Genomic DNA, 23332 nt, shown 5'->3' with positions numbered 1-23332 from the left:
ATAAAGCACAGTCCATTCCAACCGCTTTTTGCTTGACTGTGCGTTTATTTACACATACGTGCATTGTTTGCTCACGCAACTGCAAAATAGGGCTCCAAAGAACCCAAAATATCTCCCAAATGGTAACGAATTTGAGAAAACTGTTAGTTACAAACTTAATTGGGCCCGTTATGAACAAAACCCATGTTTGTTTGTTTTTTTTTCTTCTTCTTTTTCTAAGATTCGCTTTCATTGGCTTGGAAAAATCATTTGAAGTTGACTGCTCAAAACCGCTGCAATTTCCCCTTGATCTTTGCCTGGAGGTCCACATGTGTGAGCTGGGTGGAATTTGACCAATCACACTCCATATTGGAGCTTCTATAAGATATGTCGAATTTCATTCTAGAGTGATGCTACTACCTCAACCATGGAGGTAGCTACGGAAACTTGACAAATCTGCATCAACTTGAACTTGCTAGACTGCATTAGTAAACCATGCAAAAGTCTTCTTAATTCATTAAAAATAATGGAAATAATAATAATAAACCATGTAAACATGTATGTGGAAATTTGGTGTGTTTTATGGAGGGATATGGTTAAAAATGCTAACAATGGATTAATGGAATGATGTAAAATGGATAGTTCAGTTAATGGAATTATGACAATTTAGAGGCCCAATATTCCCCCACATCGAAGATTTTGCATGTCCTCATGCAAATAAAGCATTGCAAAGTTTTATAATCCAACTAGCTCCTTGTGTTCCTTTATTCTGTCATTTCAACTACATCCTTGACCAAATCTCCAAGAGATCAATATTGACCCTCTATCTCAAAAAGATGCACTTTCTCTCTCAGTTTTTCAAGATTACAGATCTGGTAGCATAACTCTTTGTTTCCACATTTGCTTGTGTCATAATAAAGAAGATTTACCCATCCTCCCTTGAAATTCAAATAAGTTGAAGTCTTCACATCCTAGGTTGCTCATGGATGCTATAAAGATAGAAGCTATTCCTGTTGATTTTTTCTTCTCCAATAGAACAAACATCCCTGCATTACTTATTAGCTCCTTGCACATTATCATATACAACTTGTGTGAAGGGAAAGGGTGCCCACAAAGTAGCACATCCAAGTACATTTTCATTGTTGTCAAAGCCTTTGCAAATTCATGTTTTTTTTTTCAAATATAACTCTTTCAATAACTTGGAAACTATTTATGAGGTTCTTGTCACTACTGAGTTATGCACAATTTGTTCAATCCTTGGTAGAATGTCATATTGTGAAGAACACATCAAGACTCTTACTACATCCATATAATGTGCTTTCCCTCCTTGTAAAATTCATCCCATTAGCATGGTTGGAAATGATCATAAATTGCAACCCATAATGCTTGTCTTCTTATCATCCATGCATAGAAACATTTTTTTTATAGCAACCAATCCTACTTCAACAATGTTATCAAATAGTTTCTTCAAGAACTCACAAACTAATGAAATAAGAAGACTTTCCAATGTGAAGCTTTGACAAGATGAGTTGCACATAACACAAAATAAGAGTTGTAGGTGAGGGTTGTACAATTTATCAAAGCCTAAAATATACTTCCAAGTGATTTCAAGAGTGTGAACAAAGCCTTCTTGCAACCTTCTTCTTCTTGTGGCTTTGTACTCATCATTTCTTGGCTTCCATTAGAAATCTGAAGATGAACAATATGACACATAATCCAAATGCCCCATGTACTTTTTGATCATGTGCTACAACCATGTAAAGAAAATCATCTCCACAACTGAATTAGTCTCATATGAAGGCCAAAAAGGTCAAATTGTTTATCAAGAAGATATGAGTCAATTTATATTGCATCAAGAAGAGAAAGTTAAACATGAGAATGGTGGGAGACAACATTATTACTAGGGTAAACATAAGACCTTATGAAGGAAAATATTATGCAACCATGGGATGGAGTTCAACCATAACAAGGTTTGAAGAGTATCCAATAAGGAACGAAGGCTAGAAACAATTATTGGGATTGATTATGCATGAAAATTAAAATATGAATGAACGATTGAGAAAATGGTTTGAAGAATGTGGATATGATAGGGTGAAATACATAGATTACATGTTTTACAATAGCTTTCTTATTACAATTTCCAGAATTTTTAACAAATTAAAAATTTCAAGGCTAGTTTTACCTCAAGTATATCTTTTGGAATTGGAGAAGAGAACACAATCTGATGGTTAATTCGGTGTTGACTTGGCTCAGGTATTCTACTCCATGATGCATTGACCTCTACTTTGACCTTGTTCCACAAAATGTATCTTTTCCATGTAGCATACTTGTTTTTCCCATTTCTCTCAAATGGTAAATCAGACTCTCTTGAAAATTTCTGAGATTGTTACCATTAATATTATGCATCTTCCCACAAAAGCTCTCAGTCAATGGGTGCATAGATTTCGATAAAATTGAGAAATGGTTGTAGGTGAAAGTGACTAATTTCTTGAAAAATACACTAGGATTTCTTGAAATTTTGTGTATTTATTTACCCTAACTCAATTCATTTCCCATAAAAATTTCAGGACCAATGAATGCACGATTTGCAAGATATGGTCAAATCAATTTCTGCCCTATTTCATCCTTCACATCGCCCAACATTGCAACAAAAACATATGCCACGAACTCATTTTAAGCCAAATTGAGTGATTCAAAAAGGAAATAGTGTACTTTTACCTTTTTTACTGCTTCATGCCTTCAGAATCTCATTTTGATGAAGAAAAGACGTTACTATGCAAAAACACTGAAATCTAGCCTAATTTGTCCATAATGGTGAAAAATGAAAATTTGCCTTAAAATCCCGCTGAAAAGTCCTAGAAAATTGCACTTTTTTGGAATTATGTCTATGTTTTACTCAATTTACCATATTTTGAGAAAACCCAGAAGCTTAGAATTTTTTATTTCTGCTCCAATCTCCTACAATATTTGTGCCAAAACTGCCTCTGGAAAAAGCTGCTACAGAAAAAACAGTCTGCTACAGCAATAGCTGCAGAAATTGCAACTTTTCGTAGCTATTTGCGGAAAATGTCAATTTTTTCAAAAAGTAGTTTTCTCCGAGTTTGAACTTCTTATTTGGATTGTGTACTGCATGTTCAAGTAGAAAACATGAAACATAATGCATATTGACTAAAATAGACCTAATTTTATTGTTTTGCTTGAAAATTAAATGAATGAAAAAGTGTTGTAATGGTGCCATCATGTTGTTGTTGAATGACAAAAAGATGAACATGCTGCTACAAGAAACCAATAAAATATATTGCTGCAAGTTGTTGTTGATTCCATAAAACCATTAGTCTTCATCCAAAACCAAAAATCATGGTACAATTCTTACCATGCGAATGAATGTGCCGAAGTCGAGCATGGAAATAAATCATTGGATTACCGATCATTAATGAAAATCGTTAACCAATGCGAGACAACTCACCGATAATGTAAATGAGTGTCAAGGTACCTGAGTGCATCTTGACAAGGACGAATGAATGTGTTGAATTCGAGTCACCTGCAAGGTCTGACAATCAAGAGACATTGTTGTATTCCCATTGTTGTCAACGAGGAGGCTTGTCATTGATGTATGAAAGTTCCAAGGCACTCCAAATAATCTTTGATCTTGATCCCAGAAAAGGTGTTGAGGTTAATGGGACAAAATCTATTGGAAGGTGGGCCTTAAGGAATCCCACATCAGCCAACTAGAGCATAGAACCAAAAATTATTTGAAGAACCACAATAAAAGATTGAAACCATCATAAAATTGCAGAACTTATTGTGAACGTTGCTTTCCAGTTGCTTGATTTTCAAGCAAATCTCATGTCCAAATGCGCCGGCAAGCTGGTTTTCACAATAGGACTTATTTTTCTCTCTATTTTTTTATTTTGTTTTTTATTTTTTATATGTCCTACTCTACTTGAAAAAGAAATCTCATTCAAGTATATGAATACTTCCAATGGAACCATGTGTGTAACAAGATGATAGATAAACTCATATGTAGGTTTGAAATATACTCTTTGATATGTACCCGTGTATGAAAGACCAACTGCCTTGATTGAGTGATGTCAGAAGATACTGAAGAATGGAATATCGGGATCCAATGACTGTCTTGAACCAAGATTCAATGTAAGCTTGTCTTCCTTGGCTTGCCATTCAAGTCTTCAGAGATGTGATCTCCATTCATAGAATTTGGTGATAGGCATGCAAGAAACTTTTCAATTTCAGGTTCCAACAACTGCTCTTTATTGACAAGTATCCATGATTCTTGGACCTTATCTGAATCTTCTTCTTTTGGTTGTTGTTCTTCAATAGTAGTTGGTGAATCATTTTTCAATACTTCAACATTGTAAGTGGATTGATGTGTTTTATTGTTGGGAATTCGAAATGGTTGTGCAGGTAGTGGTCTGGGAATGGATCTTTGGGGTGTTTGTGTGTGTGGTAATGGGAAAGGTTGAATTGAGGTCAATTGAGGGTGAAACTAATGTTGTGGTGAATGGTATGGATAACATTGGTATTGGTATTAAGGATAGTGAGGGAATGATTGAGGATATGGTGGATTTCCTCTGTAGGGCCTTTGCCAACTTTGTTGCCAAGATTGGTGTTAAGGTTGGGATGGCCAAGGTTGCAAAGCCAAGGGTGTATTCCAATTTCCTTGAGACTGTTGTGCATAACCTTGAAATTGTGCATAAGGATATTGCATCATATTGGGTTGATGAGGCTGCCATAACCCTCTTGGAGCTACATAACGGAGTTTCTCTTTTTCTTGATTCGCTCCATTATCCTTTTAGTAAACTGCCTTCAACCCTAGTAATGATTGGAAATCTTTAGTAGTATGTGATCTTGCACAAATTTTAATGTTACCAAGTGGACATTCATGCAAAGAATGTTTCTTTGTACATTTAGGGCAAAATAAAGCAAAATTTTCAACTTTTTCCTTGTTTTGATTATTATCATGTCAATTTGTTCATTTAAATTACCAAGAATGTTTAGTAAATTATTAAGTTTAGTTTGACTTACCAATCCTATTGTCGATTTACTTACTTTTTCCATAAATGGATCTTGAGGGGATCTTACATCCTTTGATTTTCCTCTTGATAGGTTCTTGCACACTTCACAAATCTCTTGAAATGACAATTGATAGACATCTCCTTTTCCCACCAGGTTAAGAATATCAATCCATTCATCCTTTATAGTATTTAGTAGGAGAGTCTTTAATGTGTCTGATCCCAAATTATGCAATTTATATCTTTTGATATTATAAGTAAATCTCTCCGCTAAGTCTTCTAGGTTTTCATCTTCTTTTTGGTTCATCTTAAAGACTTCATTTCTAAGGTCATGGTGTTTGCAATAATCTTCATGTTTTTCCAAAATACTCTTTTCATATCATCCCATGTCCTTATAGAATTTATTCCTAAAATCATGAACCATCTAAGAGCTCTATCCTTCAATGTTGTTGGAAACAAATTCGATTTTTGAATGTGTAATGAGTAGTCATAAGATCTACAAATGATTTCAAATTCAAAAAGAAAAGTTTTCGTGTCTTCTAATCTCATACCTTTGAAGTTAGGAAGTATCAGTTTCTTGAATGGGAAATCCAAAATGATCTTCCTCATTGTCATCATCTCCATCCATTTCTTCTACCTCTTTTGTCACCTATTCTTCTACCTACAAAACTAGGAATTCATGATGTGGATGTGTGGCTCTTACTGCTCCACGTGATATAGTGGGAGTGGTAGGTGGTTGAAGGTTTTTTTTTTTTTTAAGAAAGAAAAAGGCTCCTATTTACACTTCCAGTCAATTTAATGTTCTTAAAGTGCAATCATAAATTATCTACCGGAGTTGGCAAACTTATGAAGTGCAAGCGCACTATATATGCTAGAAGCTTATTCTTTTGTTTAGTAAGATGATGGTTATGCTTGTTTTTAGATTTTCATTGTTTATCTAGATTTTCATTAGAGTTAGATTTCTACAAATTAATACTTTGAAAGTTAAGTTGTTTTTAGCATGAACGAGAGTTAAGCTATTGTTAGATCAATCTATCAAATCGTATCTAATTGATTTTCATCTTTAAAATGCCTTATGTTATTCATCCTAAAATTATGAATTATAAACTGCGGAGTGATATAAATTCTAGCTCTAAAAAGCATGAAGAGTCTAACTGTAATGAATCGAAAGAGCATTGGAGAACTAGACTAATTGAAAGCTTGTAAATATAAACAAAATGCAAAATAGAAAACAAGATAACTGAGTTTATACGAGATAATGAAAACAATGAAATAATTAAACTAGAATGCAGTGATAACAGAAAGCAATTGAACGAAAGTGATTACAGAGTAGCGAAATAAACATAAACTAAAAACTTGACTATCTGCAGGGGCCCTCCGCATCCAGTAGGTATTATTCACAATCACATATGCATCATATCAGCAAAGTAACTTCAGATTAATGCAAAAGCGAAGATTTGGTTCACAATTTCTTCAGCAATTAACTTAATACTTTTTCCCTTATCTACTTCAATGGTGTGTTTATATAGTGATTGCAATGTAACTTCATGGAGATTCATGTGACTAAATATCATAACTGAATGGACACCTAATTGTCACGAATTTGATGAAGCACAATCAATTCCAACCTCTATTTGCTTGATTTGGCGTTTATTGACACATAGGTGCAATGTTTGCTCACGCAATAACAAAATAGGGCTCCAAGGAACCCAAAATATCTCCCAAACGGTAATGAATTTGGAAGAACAGATCATCAAAAACTTAATTGGGACCATTCTAAACAAAACCCATGTTTTTGTTTTCTGAGATTCGCTTTCATTTTCTCATAAAAAGCATTTGAAGTTGACTGGTCAAAACCGCTGTGATTTTCCCTTAATCTTTGCCTGGAGGTCCACATTGCGATCTAGGTGGAATTTGACCAATCACAATCCATATTGGAGCTTCTAGAAGATGTGTCAGATTTCATTCTAGAGTGGTTATACTACCTCAACCATGGAGGTAGCTACGGAAACTTGACAAATTTGCAGCAATTTGAACTTGCTAAACTGTCATTAGTAAAACCATGCAAAAGTCTTCTTAATTCATTAAAAATAATGGAAATAGTAATAATAAACCATGTAAACATGTATGTGGAAATTTGGTGCTTTTTATGGAGGGATATGGTTAAAAATGCTAACAATGGATGAATGGAATAATGTAAAATGGATAGTTTGGTTAATGGAATTATGACAATTTGGAGGCCCAACATGACCTATGGTGCTCTCAACATAATTTCAGTACCTTCATTCTGTGGATCCTATTCCAACTCCATGTCTTTCATTTTAATCAGTTGCTCAATCTGCTAACCAGGCTCTCGATCCTACATTTTTTCACCCTCTTCTTCAATTGTTGGTTGTTCCGACTCATAAACCTGTATAAGCGACGTTTGATCTGTCATCGTGCCTTGCCTTTGTTCTTCTTCCTGCTTTTTCTTTTCTCTTTATCTTCTCCTCGACTCTTGTTCTTCCTTCAACTTTTTCTATGTATCCTGCAACTTCATTTCTTCTTCCTGCAGCCTCTGCTTTTATCTCTTCCTTCACTCTACTCTCTTTATCTGTTGCTCCCTCTTTGCTTCCGCTACCAAAGTTGCTTTCTCCATGATAGGATATGCCCTCATCTTGCAACTTTTCTCTGCCTCTAGGTTCTTAGCAAACTTCCTCTTTCCCTTGTCCTGCATTGGATTGTTTCCTATTGTTGTTTTTGTTGTTGCTTCCTATGTTGTTGTTGTCTACAGAGTAGCTTTTCAAGTTGTTGCTATACTGACTGGCTCATGGATTTTGGAGGCATTGTAACAGTAACTCCAAGGGTCCTCCTCTAGCCAACGACATGCCCCATGTATCCATGGAAAATACACCCTTGCACAGTGGTCCTTGCAAATACCGTGGGGATCATATGGATTAAAGTCTTTGGTGTTGAACTCGAATTTTACTATCTCCTTAGCCTCAGCCTTAGCATCCTTCAAGCTCTTGATCTCGTATAATTCGATCTGCAAAGGAAGAGTGGGGCATGGATCTTTCTTCTTCCTATGAAGTTCCACTAACAGCCCTGTGGAGAGGTGATATTACACTTCTTGCATGATCAACTTGTCAGTGGCGTACATTGGTAGAACGTGCGGAAGCTTTTCTCTGCCAAACACTCTGATGAAGATGCCACCTTGTGAGGCATACCAATATGCAATGTTTATTATCACCTCCATTACTTCTTAGGACATGCAAGGTGGATCCTACTCAAAGATAAGCTTGTACAATGGGATGATAAAATGGTCAGTTAGATTTGCCATCACTTCTTGATAGCTGCAGCCAGAAAGAAACTTGCAATAGATATTGATAACAGTCTCTTTCGGTGTCCATGTCCAACTCATGCCAAGGAACTGTTACTGGGCACAGATTGCATCAAGTAAGTATGCAAACATGTAAAATATTTCTTGCTCATCCTTGAGAGGATTTTCAGCGTTAGTCACATGGATCTTCAACTGATGAGCCAAAAAATTTGACCAGTTGAATGGCTTCCCATCACTCACCAACTGATCCAGTATGACTACCCACCCTTCAGGAAAGGTTTTTGTGTTCTCTTGACGGCTCTATAACACCCTCCTCCCACATCCACCCAAGTTACCATGCCAACCAGTGTAAACATGAGATGAGAGGCTACTATGATCACATTCGACCTCCTAGGTAACCTTAAGGAAGTGGAATCGACAAAACACCGCACACAGTCATCCAACATCATCAGCAGAACACTCAGGAGACGGATCAGCCACTCAAACAACCTGTTCTTGGCTCCCACTATTATTTTATACCTTTGAGACCATGTTCTCTCTCATGCTATGGGCAAGGGAGCGACTAGAGACCTAAAGTTTCTCTCATAAGCCTACCTGCGAATGACTGTGGACTAAAGTTTCCAGTTTTGTGCCAGCGACCCCAGAATTTAAGCCATTTTTTCAGGCTCGGAGCCTAGGCCACTGCTTAGAATGGAATGAAAGTTCAGAATCAAGTAAAGTACAAGGAAACAATGATACAAAAGTAAATAGTTGATCAAGACCTCAACCAGACCCCTACTAGCCATGACAGACATTTTATCAAACATATTTTCAATGTGTAACTTACAAGTGTAAACAACAGAATTAAGTGTAGGGATCTCATACTCATCTGGGAATCGCCATGAACCATTGTTTCGTCGTGTCATTTGTTGCCTTATCACTTATTAGGTCATAGATATCATATCCATTCAAATACAAGTAAAAACATGCTAAGATCCATACATAGTTGTTGTCACAAAATATACATCTAACCAGCATAATAGGAGCAGAATTACAATGAACATATCAGCCATCAAAATCCATATATATATATATATATATATATATATATATATATATATATATATATATATATATATATATATATATATATATATATATATATATATATATATATATATATATATATATATATATATATATATATATATATGTATATATATATATATATATAAGTACATTTACACATGAAAATCAATGGAATGAATTTCTCATTAATCAATGCAATGAACCAACCAGTGATGGGACTACCACGTTCCACCCACCCATAGATTGGATAAGCCAAGTTTCTCTTCATCCAATCGCCCACATGCCATATTCCAAGCATGAATGTGGGACTCATAGAAAACATCAAAGACACCAATCAATTTGGATGCCACTGGAGTTCTCCTCCTACACCATGAGTAATTTGAGTGCCTCCTAGTCTCTCAGGCTTTACCATGCATCACATTCTAATCCAGGGATCACTAGGCCCTACACTAAGACATACTCTCCAAGATTTACCATGCATTCCATCCCATAATCATTAAGCCCAATGGAGAGAAAATCCACCTCTTGGCTTTACCATATATCCCGCCATTCACCGGCAAGGATTCCTAGGCCCATCGAGGCACATAATTGGCTTTACCGCAACCCACATTCTAGTTTAGGGTACCGCAACCCACATTCTAGTTTAGGGGTTACTAGGCCATAGGCTTCATGCATCCTCAGTCCGGCTCAGGGACCACTACACCATGTGTTTGTCAATTCAGAGATCCACCCCACTCAGCTTCAAATCAATTTGACCATCCCACATAAACCGAATGAGATAACCCATCTCATCAAAGCTATCATGAAATGGCAAGGCTAGGCTAGAAATACTGTCACACCTGGCAAAACCCATGCCATGGTAGACAAGAAACACATGCAATCCCATGCATGCCAAATCTAACAAGGAAAATACACATTCAAGTCGATACCTACAATGAAGCTTGTTGTAGCTACTTGATCTTGCCTTTCCCTGCTTGATCATTGCTTCCTTTTGCCTTCTTTGCCTTTCTTGCTCCAATGCCAAAGTTCTCTAAGAAAAACTCTAAGTGTCCAAGAGTATGAGAGAGAAAAAGAATAATGAAAGAGATCCAAAGCTAAACTGACAAAACGTTACCAACTGATCCCCAGAAGCCTTTTTATGAATGAAGCCTCTATTTTCTTCATTTTCCTCCTCACGTGCAACCTGTGACCTTTCACCTCCTTTTTCTCCTAATTTTCATTATTTTCATAAATAATTGTGCCAAAAATGCTTTTTTGCCTTTCCAAAGCCTTAGCCATTTCCTTTGTCAATTTCCTTAGCCATAAACAACCAAATGAACACCCCCTAGGATGTCTTGCCCAACATTCAGCTTGGAATCAGTGTCTCATTCATCTGTGGTTATTGTTTTTAACTTTTATTACATGAAATTTTCACCAGGGTTGTTATAGAACCCTCCCCCTTACATAACATTTTGCACGGGCACCTTCGACCTTTCTCACACAGCACAATCACCTTCGACCTTTCTCACACAGCACAGGCACCTTCGACCTTTCTCACACAGCACAGGCACCTTCGACCTTACTCACAGCACGCAGGAAACTTTTGCCTTTCTCATAGTAGTGCAACTCTCGGGGTCTCTTACCTCTGGCTATGCACTCTCGGCCTTTCTCTGCAAAACAGGATCACTTAGCCTCACACGGTAGTGCACACACAAAGAGATTTTCCACTTGGCTCTCTAGCAACTATGTTTCTTCCCCCAACTTTCTCATTTGAGCTTCTGGGTTTTGTTTCTCTGTTTACCCCCCCCGATCGATGTTTCCACTATGTATTGTATTCACACTGTGTGAGTGTACCTGGCATGGTTCTTCCATTTTGTTAATATGTCTGCCTTGGTCTCTGCCACTACATTAACCATGAGATTTGGCACTTGACTGTTTTCTCCGTACTAAGAATTACTTATCATTCCACCTACACACTCCAACCAGGCACAGACCTCTTTGTGAATAACTTTCCTATCACTGAGGCTATCCATTCTTATTCATGGTTTCACAGTACTTCGGCATGGCTTCTTTGTGGATCATTGTCCTTGTTGCCTTGTTTCAAAGTTTTCTGCTGATCCATCTGACTCCATGAAGCAACTCTGCCTATTTGCATCGGTTCTATGGTATCCAACCCATTCATCCACTTAACTCACTTAGACATGCATCAGATCACAAAGCTATCTTGTCTCATCTTAATGTGAACCCAACACTCTTTCCTGAAGATTGTGATCCTTGCTACCTTGACCCAGCGATCTTTGACAGTCACCATTACTCCTGAGACCAACTCCTCTGCTCCTACATTCAACTTTCCAGTTTCTGACTCATACACTCTTTAAAGCCCTGTACTTCGTTATCGAGGCGATTCCATATCGCAATCTTCACAGTGGTGTAGTATTCTAATATGTCGATTGCTGACCTTTAATATGATGAGCTCCTTCCACTTAGCCCTTCCTGCATTTCTCACCATAGGACCGAGGTTCATGACCTACCGCTTAGCCTTGAGGTGTTAGAGTGTTTTTTTATCCTGCTGGGGGCTATTTTTCCTTTGATAAGTGCTTAACGCCCTTGGTTTGTTAAGTCATTCTTGACCATGCGCTAGCCAAATATCGGAGCCCCTCTCATCAGAAGTTTGAAATCAAGGATTTAACTTTGGAGTTGTAATATTCCCACTTCCGATATAGCCCATAGTTCTCAGTGCTTGACCCCAGCTCCGCACCTTTGGTTCTTTGAGTCTTTACAACCGTGGTGTCAACCTAATATCATAGCCCCCTTATCGACACTTTTTCAGTTGCCAACTGTTATAAAGTGTTGACATCCTCAACCTTTGATATGTCGACCTCCGATATGATGTCATCACTCCACATGGCACTTCCTAAGTAGTGACACATGTCACCCAGATTTTCCCCCTTAGGCCCCTCAAAACAACAAAATTGTCTGCTACCTACCCTGCCATACTGCCACGTCATCCTGCCGTCAAATGCTAATGTAGCTTATTGGAACCAATCATATTTTGCCACATGTAGCTTATCGGAACCAATCATATGTTTCCATGTGTCTTATGAGAGGAGAGAGAAAAGGGCCCATCCACCTTTGGTTTTTCAACAAAATCCTTTGTTAATCCTTATCGGCACTCCTTAGTGGCTTTTAACGCTAACATAACTTTTAACACTATCGCAACTTTTTAAAGGTTTGTACTGTCAGAAGTTATGATCCTCTGATTGTCGATGTTCTGATCTCCTCCAAGATCTGATGTTGTGACCGTCGATCTTCGATGTCTCTGGACCTCCAATATGTGATGCGTCGATATGCTTGATACACCGATGTTGCGATGCACTGGTATGCGTGACCTCTGATATGTGATCGCCGATATGCCTGATGTTCTAATGTTGTGATCACCGATATGCCTAATGCTCTAATGTTGTGATCATCGACATGGATGATGCTCTGATGTTGCGAACGCTGATATTTCTAATGCTCTGATATTGCAATCGTTGATATCTTTGGACCTCTGATATGTTGATCCATCGATATCTGATATGTTGATATGTTGGACTGTTAATCTCTGATATGTTGATATTCTTTCCTACCTAAGGATTCAAATCCCTAAACTTCAACAGGTCATAAAATTTGATCCAGGAGTCCATTTTTGGACTTTTGCATATTGTTGGAAATCTCTTCTAGAGAATTTTCCAATGGAGAGGGTCTGATGTGGTATTTGAGCCCATCTTCTACCTCTAATATGGCTCCAATCTCTCTGACATTATTCTTCTCCTTGACTCTCTGGACAACTGGAATCACAACCACCAAGGTGATCCTTTGCATGAAGCCTACAACTACCATGGACTTCCTCCTGGTCCATCACTGTAATCATTAGTTTATGGCTTCTCCAATAAGCCTGTTCTTGTGATGATTCTCTACATGAAGCTTGCAGCTACCATGAGATTCCTCCTGGGCCATCATTGCCAGCATCTGTTTGACATCAATGCCAACACTCCAACTAATAGTTAACCAATGCTCCTGCCAACAGTTAAGCAAGGCAAACTTCCCAATGCATTTATCCAGCATGACTATTGATATAAATGCCAACACACTTGCAGATGCCTTCACTAGGCCACTAGCCATCCATACAATGCAAATTGTCCAACAATCTCCCCCTTTGGCATTGATGGAAACACTCCATCCTTTTCTTCATGTGATGGCCAAACCTCATGCTACTTCCACACATCTCACTACATGAGACAACAATGGCCTACTTTCTTCTACACAGACCATGACAGCTTCTCCAAAACCTCTCTCCCCCTTTGACATCAATGGAAAGGGGCTACAAGTTGCCTTTCTCTCCCCATGCAATCACTTGGTTGTGAAGACCAAAGTCTAGTTGTTGAGATGTGCATTCTGCCTCGCGGACATCTCTTCCAGGACTATCATTGTTGCTGCTCCATAAACTGGGCATATGTGATATGCTCCCCCTGAACATATATTGCCTCTGATTTGAATGCTTCCAGTTTTGGACACCTTATGGCTGTTGGCTGAGCACTCTCTCCACTAATGCATCTTTTGTATCAAAAAGATTGATACCCATTAAACTTCTCATGGTATTGTTGCTACTACAAATACCAATTAATGATGATGCATTTCGGCTTACACTTCTTCGTTGTTGTTGCTTCTTTCGAGACTGTGCTCACATTATTTGTGCATCTCCACTACTCCCCTTAATATCATATTCATACAATAGGGATTGTTTTCAACTAATACCAATTTCTACAAATGGAACAATGTACCAACCAAACTCTAATATTTATTTTCTCAAAAAGAAATGTCCATTTGCACATAGTGTTACTCAACGAGCCCAACACAACTAATTGACATAGCGATACCAATTGAGGATTAAGGGACATGGAAAGCTTGCACCAATAGTGTTTCATGAACACAAGACTGTTATGCATAATCAAACTTACAACTTAAATGAAATAAGGGTATTTCACAAAAGATGCAAAACTTTCATTTGCTCATCCATCTCCCTTTCTGAGGTTGGCCATTGTTGCATGTTACTTCTTATTAAAGCAGCTCCCCCTAAGCCAATGTTCCTTGATCTCCTACAACAATTTTCTTTCCTTTGTGTGGGGATTGATCCTCTGGACCTTACTTGACTGTGAGCTTCCTGTCATTCCACATTTCCATTGCAGCCCATATTCTTCCCACAACATAAGATATGGTTGTGTACTCCTCATGTTGGCTACACTCCACCTTTTCAATGATGATATATTCAAAATAAACCAATTTATTCTAGTAATCTGCAAGAAAAACATAGCCATACCTTCATCAATCAGATGCACCTTTCTGTTTATTCTTTTTGGCTTCCTGCATCTGACTTATTCGACCTCCCTTGAGGTCGTTCTCTTCCTTCACTAAAGAGAAATAGACAATCTACTCCCCTTGAGCAAATCATCCCCCTTCTTCCTCCAGACATTGAAGGTTGAGCCCTGACAGAAGCATTGATCTCCATCTTCTTCTTTGCCCCTGTTTGGGCTTCTTCTCAGTTGCACATGGGTATAGGAACCTTCTCTTTTACCTCTTTCTCCACCCAAATCCTTTTGATTCCTCTCTGCCTTACAAAGAGGTCCATCACACGAGTAAGAGGATCATTCTCCTTATTTCTTCCTCCTCTTTTCATCTTGATCTTTTGACATAGAGAATTGAAGAAAAGTCTATATTTATCAACTCCATTCTTTCTCCTTGGATTGAAATCCCAAGTTGCTGCATTCACATGCATATGTTGAGAAGTATTCCATATCTTCTCATTTCTGCAGCTAGCTCTCTTGTTCCCAAATTTGCCACAATTGTAACATTTGATTTGGCCTAAGAATGGGGTAGAGGAGTTACTCTTTTTGACAATGTTTTTTTCAAAAATCTTATCGTGACCAGCATGCCTTCTTCTAGCCTTTTTGTGCATTCTTGGGTTGTTGCTACCCAACACATCTTGTTTCCTTGCATGCCATCTACAGTCTATGGCTTTATGCCCAAAATTATTGCAAGAAAAACAATATCCATGAAAAGGATTTTGATGATAGAGGTTACATTTTCTTTGTAGGCTTTGTCCTTTAGTAGGAAAGGACCTCTGTTGGCTCTTCATGTGCCTTCCATGACAGTTTGCATTACTGCCTTTCACTTTTTCTTTCAGTTGCCTAGCCCTACTGCACTACCAGCTGCTGCCTCTTAGCCTTCTGTTGTTGCCTTTTCTTCTTTTTTTTGTTGTTTCTTTCCTTGATGTTGCTACTGTCCAACAACCTTTCTTTCTTATTTTTTGTTGGAACCTTGGACTCCCTTTACCTAGGAAGTTGACCCTTCAGCCTTTACCTTATTGGATCTAGGTTTTACCTTCAAACCCATACTAGTCTTGATGAGAAGGGATATATGCTTTCCAAGCATCTCATCCAAGACTTCCTTGCTCCCCTCAAGCTTCTGAAAATGAGACAACGCTTTATTTGACTTTTCTAAGTCATGTTTGAATGAGAATACCTCATCTTGTAGTCTCCCACAGTAAGCTTCCTTCTCACCTAGTTGATTGGTTAACATCCCAATCAGTCTTCTAGCCTCTTCTTATTGAGCATTTAGATCAACTAATGTTTTTCTCGACATTTTATTCTCAAGCTCATAAATTTTCAGCTGCTCCTCTTGCTTGATATTTTCCCACTGATAGGTCTGTGATCTCCTTTAGGGAAAAGATCAACTTCTTTCTAAAAAAAAATCCTTTCATCTAAATATTTTTCCTCGCTATTAGAGGTGTTAGCTGAGTTACCACAGAAATCTAAGCCCATCTCTATGCCCATGGAGTCTTCCATAGGTCTTTGGGTTGTCCCTTCTTCGTCACTTTCAGCGATACCCCTATTCTCTCCACGAGATGTACTCTCTTCTCCTTTAGAGGATCCCTTATTTTCTATTTCTACTAAAATGGCTCTATCTTCATTACAAATACTAGATGCATGGCTCTCTCTATCTTCAAGTGATTCACATAAACATCTAGATAATGAATGACCTTTTTCTTTACATTCATCACAAAGCAATAGCATACCTTTTGAGCAACTTGGTCTCTCCTCTGAGACACATTCATCATCAACACGAGTGTGATAAGCAACAACTTCTCCATATTCTAGTTCATTGCTAGAGGAGCAGGACTCCTCAGCCTTTTCTTTAGCCACATGGTTATCTCCACCATACAGACATTGTAGTATGTCCAACACTTCCTTTGCTGACTCACAATGCCTCACTTTATCAGCATCTAACTTAGATAGCCCCTTCATGATAATCTTCAGGGCTTCTTCATTTTTCTCACGCTTTTCTCCATTCAATACAAAGTGCGACATGTCAGCATCCAAGGCTATTAAATAGGTTACCATTCTAACCTTCTAGAGCTCATAGTTTGATCCATTCAAGAATGGTACTCATTCTATTGTTATCCAAACTCGATTAGCCATTGTTTCCCTTTGATCTACCTTCTAGTGATTAAGTTATTCTTGAAGGAACTTGGCTCCGATACCAATTCTTGGAAACAATGATAATACTGAGGGGGGGGTGAATCAGTATTAAGGCTAATTTTAAACTTTTATGCCTATTTACTTTTCTTATTCAAGCTTGGAAACCATCCATATAATCAGCAACAACATGTAATATGGCAGCAATATCAAATCAACATACAAGCACACACCATGAGCATCATACACATGAGACACAAGGATTTACGTGGAAACCCTTTCGGGAAAAAACCACCAAAGCTTGTTGTTGTTATTGATGTAAAATAAGAGCACCTACTCTATTACATCAATCTGTTTTGGTGAGCCACCACTCACCGGAAGCACTAACTCCCCTTGATTGTTTGCTAGCACGCACTGGCAGGAAGCACCGACTCCCTCTTTTTGTAGATCCCTGTCCATCTTACCAGAAGCACCATGTGAAGCACCAACTTCACGGATTTGTTGCAAGCACCAACTTGTAAGAGGCACCAACCCCTAAGCCTTCTCAAGCACCCACTAGATATGGAAGCACCAACTTCCTGTATGTAGGCTCCAACCCACACTCAAATAGGAACTTGATGTTCTTTGTAATTTGGCAGCCACTCTACCTGATAACAACTTTGTTCTCTCTGCTCACTCTGTAGCAACCCACTGATCTGCTCAAGAACACTCACTCATCACAGTCTGCATAACTCATTGTTCTATGCTCTTCATCAACATACAACCAGCTCATGGCCTTCTTCTCTCCACAGCGCACACCCATCTCTCGGCCTTCTGTGGAGTGCACAGGCATCTTCGACCTTTCTCACACATCACAGGCACCTTCGGCCTTACTCACAGCAATGCATGCAACTTTTGCCTTCATCACAGTAGTGCAGCTCTCGGGGTCTCTTACCTCTGCCTAGGCACTCTCGACCTTTCTCTGCAAAATAGGCTCACTTAACCACACACGATAGTGCACACACACATAGCTTTTCCACTTAACTCTCTAGCAACTATGTTGCTTCCCCAAACTTGATCATTTGATCTTATGGGTTTTGTTCCTCTATCCACTTTGTCCTGTATTCACACTGCGCGAGTGTACTTCGACATGGCTCTTCCATTCTACTACTACGTCTACCTTGGTCTTTGCCACTGCATTAACCATGAGAATGGGCACTTGATTGTTTTCTCCATACTGAGAATTAATTCTCATTCCACTTGCACACTCCAACCAGGCACAGTCCTCTTTGTGAACAATTCTCCTATCACTGAGGCTCTCCATGCTTATTCATGGTTTCACAGTACTTCAGCATGGCTTCTCTGTGGATCATTGTCCTCATTGCCTTGTCTCAAAGTTTTCTGTTGATCCATCTGACTCCATGAACCACTTCGTCGATTTGCATCAGTTCTATGGTAGTCAACCCATTCATCCACTTAACTCACTAATACGTGCATCAGAGCACAAAGATAGCTTGTCTCATCTCAAGGTAGACCCAACACTCGTTTCTTAAGACTGTGGTCCTCGCTGGCTTAACCTAACGATCTTTGATAGTCGCCATTACTCCTAAGACCAACTACTTTTCTCCTGCATTCAAATTTTCAGCTACCGACCCATACGCTCTTTAAAGCCATGTACTTCCTTATCAGAGTGATTCCATATCACAATCTTCATAGTGGTGCAGTATTCTAATATGTTGATTGCCGACCTTCGATATGACTACCTCCTTTCGCTTATCCCTTCCCGCATTTATCACCATAGGACCGAGGGACGTGACCTTCTGCTTAGCCTTGAGGTGCTAGATCATTTTTAATCCTGCTCGGGGCTATTTTTCCTTTGTTAAGTTCTTGATTCCCTTGGTTCGTTAAGTTCTTCTTGACCATGCACTAGCCAAATATCAGAGCCCCTCTCATCAAAAGTTTTGAATCAGGGATTTAAATTTGGAGTTGCAACATTACCACTTTCGATATAGCCCATAGCTCTCGGTGCTCAACCCCAGCTCTGCGCCTTTGGTTCTTTGAGTCTTTGCGACCATGGTGCCAACCCTAATATCAAAGCCCCCTTATCGACACTTTTTCAATGGCCAACTATTATAAAGTGTCAACATCCTCAACCTCCGATATGACGTCATCACTCCACTTGGAACTTCCTTAGTGGTGACATGTGTCACCCATATTTCCCCCCTTAGGCCCCTCAAAATGCCAAAATTTCCTTCCACATGTCCTGTCGTATTTCCACGTCATGTTGACATCAAGGGCCATTGTAGCTTTAATGGAACCAATCATATGTTGTCATGTAGCTTATCGGAACTAATCATATGCTGCCATGTGTCCTACTAGAGGAGAGAGAAAAGGGCCCCTCCACCTTTGGTTTTGTGATAAAATCCTTTGTTAATCCTTATTGCCGCTCCCCAACATTTTTTAATGCTATCAAAACTTTTAACAATATCGCAATTTTTTAAAGGTTTGCACTTTCAGAAGTTTTGATCCTTTGATTGTCGAAGTTATGATCTCCTTCGAAATCTGATGTTGTGATCGTTGATCTCCGATGTCTCTGGACCTCCAATATGCGATGCATCGATATGCTTGATTCTATGATGTTGTGATGCATTGATATGCTCGACCTTCAATATGTAATCATCGATATGCCTGATGCTTTGATGTTGCGATCATTGACATGACTGATGATCTGATGTAGTGATCGCTGATATGGATGATGCTCTGATGTTACAATCACTGATATCTCTAGACCTCTGATACAATTGTCCGCTGATCTCCGATATGTCGATATGTTGGACCATTGAACTCGATATGCAGATATTCTTTCCTGCCTAAGGCTTCAAATCCCTTAACTTCAACAGGCCATAACTTTTGATCTAGGAGTCAATTTTTGGACTTTTGCATATCGTTTGAAATCTCTTACAGAGCACTTTCCAATGAAGGGGTTGTGATGTGGTATTTGATCCCATATGCCACCTTTAATATGGCTCCAATCTCTATGACACTATTATGCTCCTTGACTCTCTAGACAACTGGAATCACAACCACCAAGGTGATCCTCTGAATGAATCCTGCAGCTACCATGGACTTCCTATTGGTCCATCACTGTAATCATCAGTTTATGGCTTCTCCAATAAGCCTGATACTGTGATGATTCTCTACATGAAGCCTGCAGCTACCATGAGATTCCTCCCGATCCATCACTGCCAGCATCTGCTGTGACAAGCATCCAAACTAGTTTGGTTGACATCAATGCCAACACTCTAACCAATACTTAGGCAATGCCAATTACCCAACACTTTTCCCTAACATGACTATTGACATCAATGCCAACACACTTGCAAATGCCTTCACTAGGCCACTGGCCATCCAGACAGTGCCAAGTGTCCAACAAGTGGAGGTGGTTTAACCTTTTGATCCCCATGGTTGTTTTTGGATTGGTTTATCCATGATATCCCACATTCATGCTTCGAATATGGCATGGGGGTGACTAGATGAAAGAAAGATTTGGCTCAGCCATGTCTATGATCAGGTGGTACGTGGAAGTCTCAAACCTGGTCAGATTTTCCTATGATTAATGAAAGCTAAGTTATCTTTATTTTGTGCTTGTTTATATGTGGATTTAATGGATGTTATATCTCTATTATTTCCATGGTTTTATGTTGGTTATTTCATGTATTTATTTGTAAGTGTTAAAATGATGGATGCAATATCTAATTGATGTCATAACAGTTCAAGGGAGAAGGTGGTGATCCTTCTCGTCATGTTTCAAAAGAGTTTTTTGGTCATTCATGCTTTGTCCTGTATCCTAGACTTGTAGGTTGCATTGATGTCAAGTGTTTTACAGAATGTCAGTCTCGGTTGGGGATGGTCAAGCCTAGTCTTGATGTTGTTTTTTGGTTTATTAGTCTTTTCATCATGTGGTTGATATATTCTGAAAGTTATAGCAAGTTCTGAGTAGTGGTCGGAATTCTGCGCTAGAAAAGTGCCTTAAATTCTGTGGACACTCGCACAGTTATGCTAGGAAAAGTCCCTGGACGTAGGCATGCAGACTTGTGAGAGTGTCCAGAGGTCCTTGGATGTTGGCATGCCCAAAGCATGAGAGTGTCCAGAGGTCAAGATGTATAAAAGGTCAGTGGGACCTAGGGGTAGGATGCTTTAGCAGATAGATTTGTTATAAAACCAAATGGTATATTAGAAGACGTGTGATCTATTGTTGAATGTTAGTTTTGTTGTGCTAATTTCAACTTCAGAATTAAAAACAGTTTCTCATGATTTGCTTTATGTGCATAGGTTTCCTTTATGGTGTTTGTGAATGTAACGGGTAAATTTGTCAAGTTTTATGTCAAACTCATGAGAAAAATAGCATGTAAATAAAGTGTTGAACAAAAACAAACAAATATACAACAAACCATCAAAATTAACACTTAACACAATGTTTTGATGAAGGAATTCACCCCTCCTGGGCTACATCTCCTTGGTCCAGCTTCCATGGTTTGGGCCTCTGTATTAGATCAAAATGGAAAAAAGTGTTGTTTACAATGCTCTACTGCTCCTAAAACCTACTTCAATGTGCTTAGAACATCAAAATCATCTAGGAATGACTTTTCCTTAGCCCAAATTGGTTGAAAATTGCAAAAGTTATGGCCAAAACAATTTCTCTTAAGAAATCTCCACTAAAACTGGAGAAACTCCAGTTAACTCCACCAAATTTGGAGTTGTTCCGGATTTTTTAGCTCAACCAAAATATATGCAAACTTAATCCCGCATTAATTAAATGATAAGCGTGGATTAATTAACAATAAGTTGCAATTAGCGTGTTAATGGTGCGCGGCTATGGTTAGTGCTAGCCTTTGGTTTTCATGGTGTGGTCACATGGGAGGAGGTTGGCCCGCAGGGCTGGCCCTCTCCTCCCCCAACCACCATAGTTTAAAACTTTAAATACAACTACAAACCATTATAGGTTAAGACATATGGTGGTATTGTAGTGGTAAGTCGTGGAGTTTTTACAGGCGAGGTCGCGGGTTCGACTCCGCTGACCTGTCTATAATTTTTCCACTGCGCGCCGATAGATGCCAGACCTTTGGGGAGGGACACGTGGCAACCTCCGAGCTTGCCACATGTCTCATCTTCATTGGTCCTCCTCCAACCAATCAGAAAACACCAACTCACCAAATTGTAGACCAATCACAATGCGCCACTTGGCGAGACCTAGTTATCCATTGACCATCCTTTGACCTGCACAGTCACCTGCCACGTCAGCAGTACGGATTGCTGACTGTGCAATGACTATTTTTTTGCAAAATTCTTCTATTTGGCAAAGCGGAAAGAACGTGATATCTTCCTCATACGAGCCCCATTTTGAGTGAAATGAGATGTGTTTGGATCGTATCGCCGATACATAGGCGGTCATTCAAGTTTTGAGCGATTCTAAGCACTTTGATTTTTGAGCTAAATACTAATCACCTAATCAATGTGTCTGTATCTTTAGATTCATGGGAATATCTTGTTGATTTTGTGAAGTTAACTCCCAATAATAATCTAGGAGGCCATCCATTGATCCTTGGTAGACCTTGGCTAGTTACAACTGATGCATTCATAAGTTGTAGATCTGGTGATATGTACATTTCTGAAGTTAACTCTACTAAGATATTCACATTGTATCCACCTACAAAAATAATAACTGAAGTGGAAAGTGAAGTTTTGATTAATGATGATAACGAAAGCTTTGAGGACATTCAACCAGTATTTACTTTTTCACAAATAGATGAAGAAGATCGATTGATAAATTTGATGAAAAATAATGTTTCGTATTCATATTGTGAACAAAACCAAAGTTTTCAAGAATAATGTAATATTGAATATTTATCTTCTCATCAAATATCTTTACATTCTATGGAAATGTTTGGCAACTCTTTAGTATAATTTTTTCTAGGAAAAACATTAAACATTAATAACAACTTAGAATAATTTCAATAGAGACAATTGATAAAGATGCTACATAAACATTTTGTTGCATATGTATGGGAATACATTGATATGAAGGGAATTGATCCTAATACGTGTATGCATCACATCTACATTCAGTAAAATTCCAAACTAGGTAGACAACCTCAAAGAAGGATGAATCCCAATTTGAGAGATGTTGTTACGGTGGAATTACAAAAGTTTCTTGATGTGAATTTCATTTATCTGATATCAGACAGTGAATGGGTCTCACCTTTAGTGATTGTTTCTAAGAAGAATGGAAAATGGAGAGTGTGCATTGATTATAGGGAATTCAATAAGGCTACTTTAAAAACTCACTTTCCACTACTTTTCATTGATCAAGTACTAGATACCTTAGCAAGGAAGAAATATTTTTCATTTCTTGTTGGTTTTCGTGGATATAACCAAATCCAATTGGCACCAGAAGATCAAGATAG

At 38.6% G+C, this 23332-nt stretch overlaps 1 protein-coding gene across 1 annotated transcript in view; it reads right to left on the bottom strand.

Annotated features, from left to right (window-relative positions):
• Window positions 1-16814, bottom strand: part of LOC149169715 (pentatricopeptide repeat-containing protein At1g06140, mitochondrial-like) — a 33077-nt gene extending 16263 nt beyond the window's left edge. The window contains exons 1-2 of the mRNA XM_089425303.1: window positions 16490-16814; window positions 10963-11045 (exon numbers count right to left, since the gene is read on the bottom strand). Of these exons, the coding sequence (XP_089281429.1) occupies window positions 10963-11045; window positions 16490-16814 (408 nt within the window). The remainder of the gene's footprint in view (window positions 1-10962; window positions 11046-16489) is intronic.
• Window positions 16815-23332: the final 6518 nt, after the last annotated feature.

Source organism: Pinus tabuliformis, chromosome 4_2 (assembly GCF_031772625.1).
Source record: "Pinus tabuliformis cultivar Carrire ecotype Pingquan chromosome 4_2, CPIR1, whole genome shotgun sequence".
NCBI classification, from domain to species: domain Eukaryota; kingdom Viridiplantae; phylum Streptophyta; class Pinopsida; order Pinales; family Pinaceae; genus Pinus; species Pinus tabuliformis.
The sequence above is the reverse complement of the archived record's forward strand: the minus strand, read 5'-3'. Positions and strand labels throughout refer to the sequence as shown.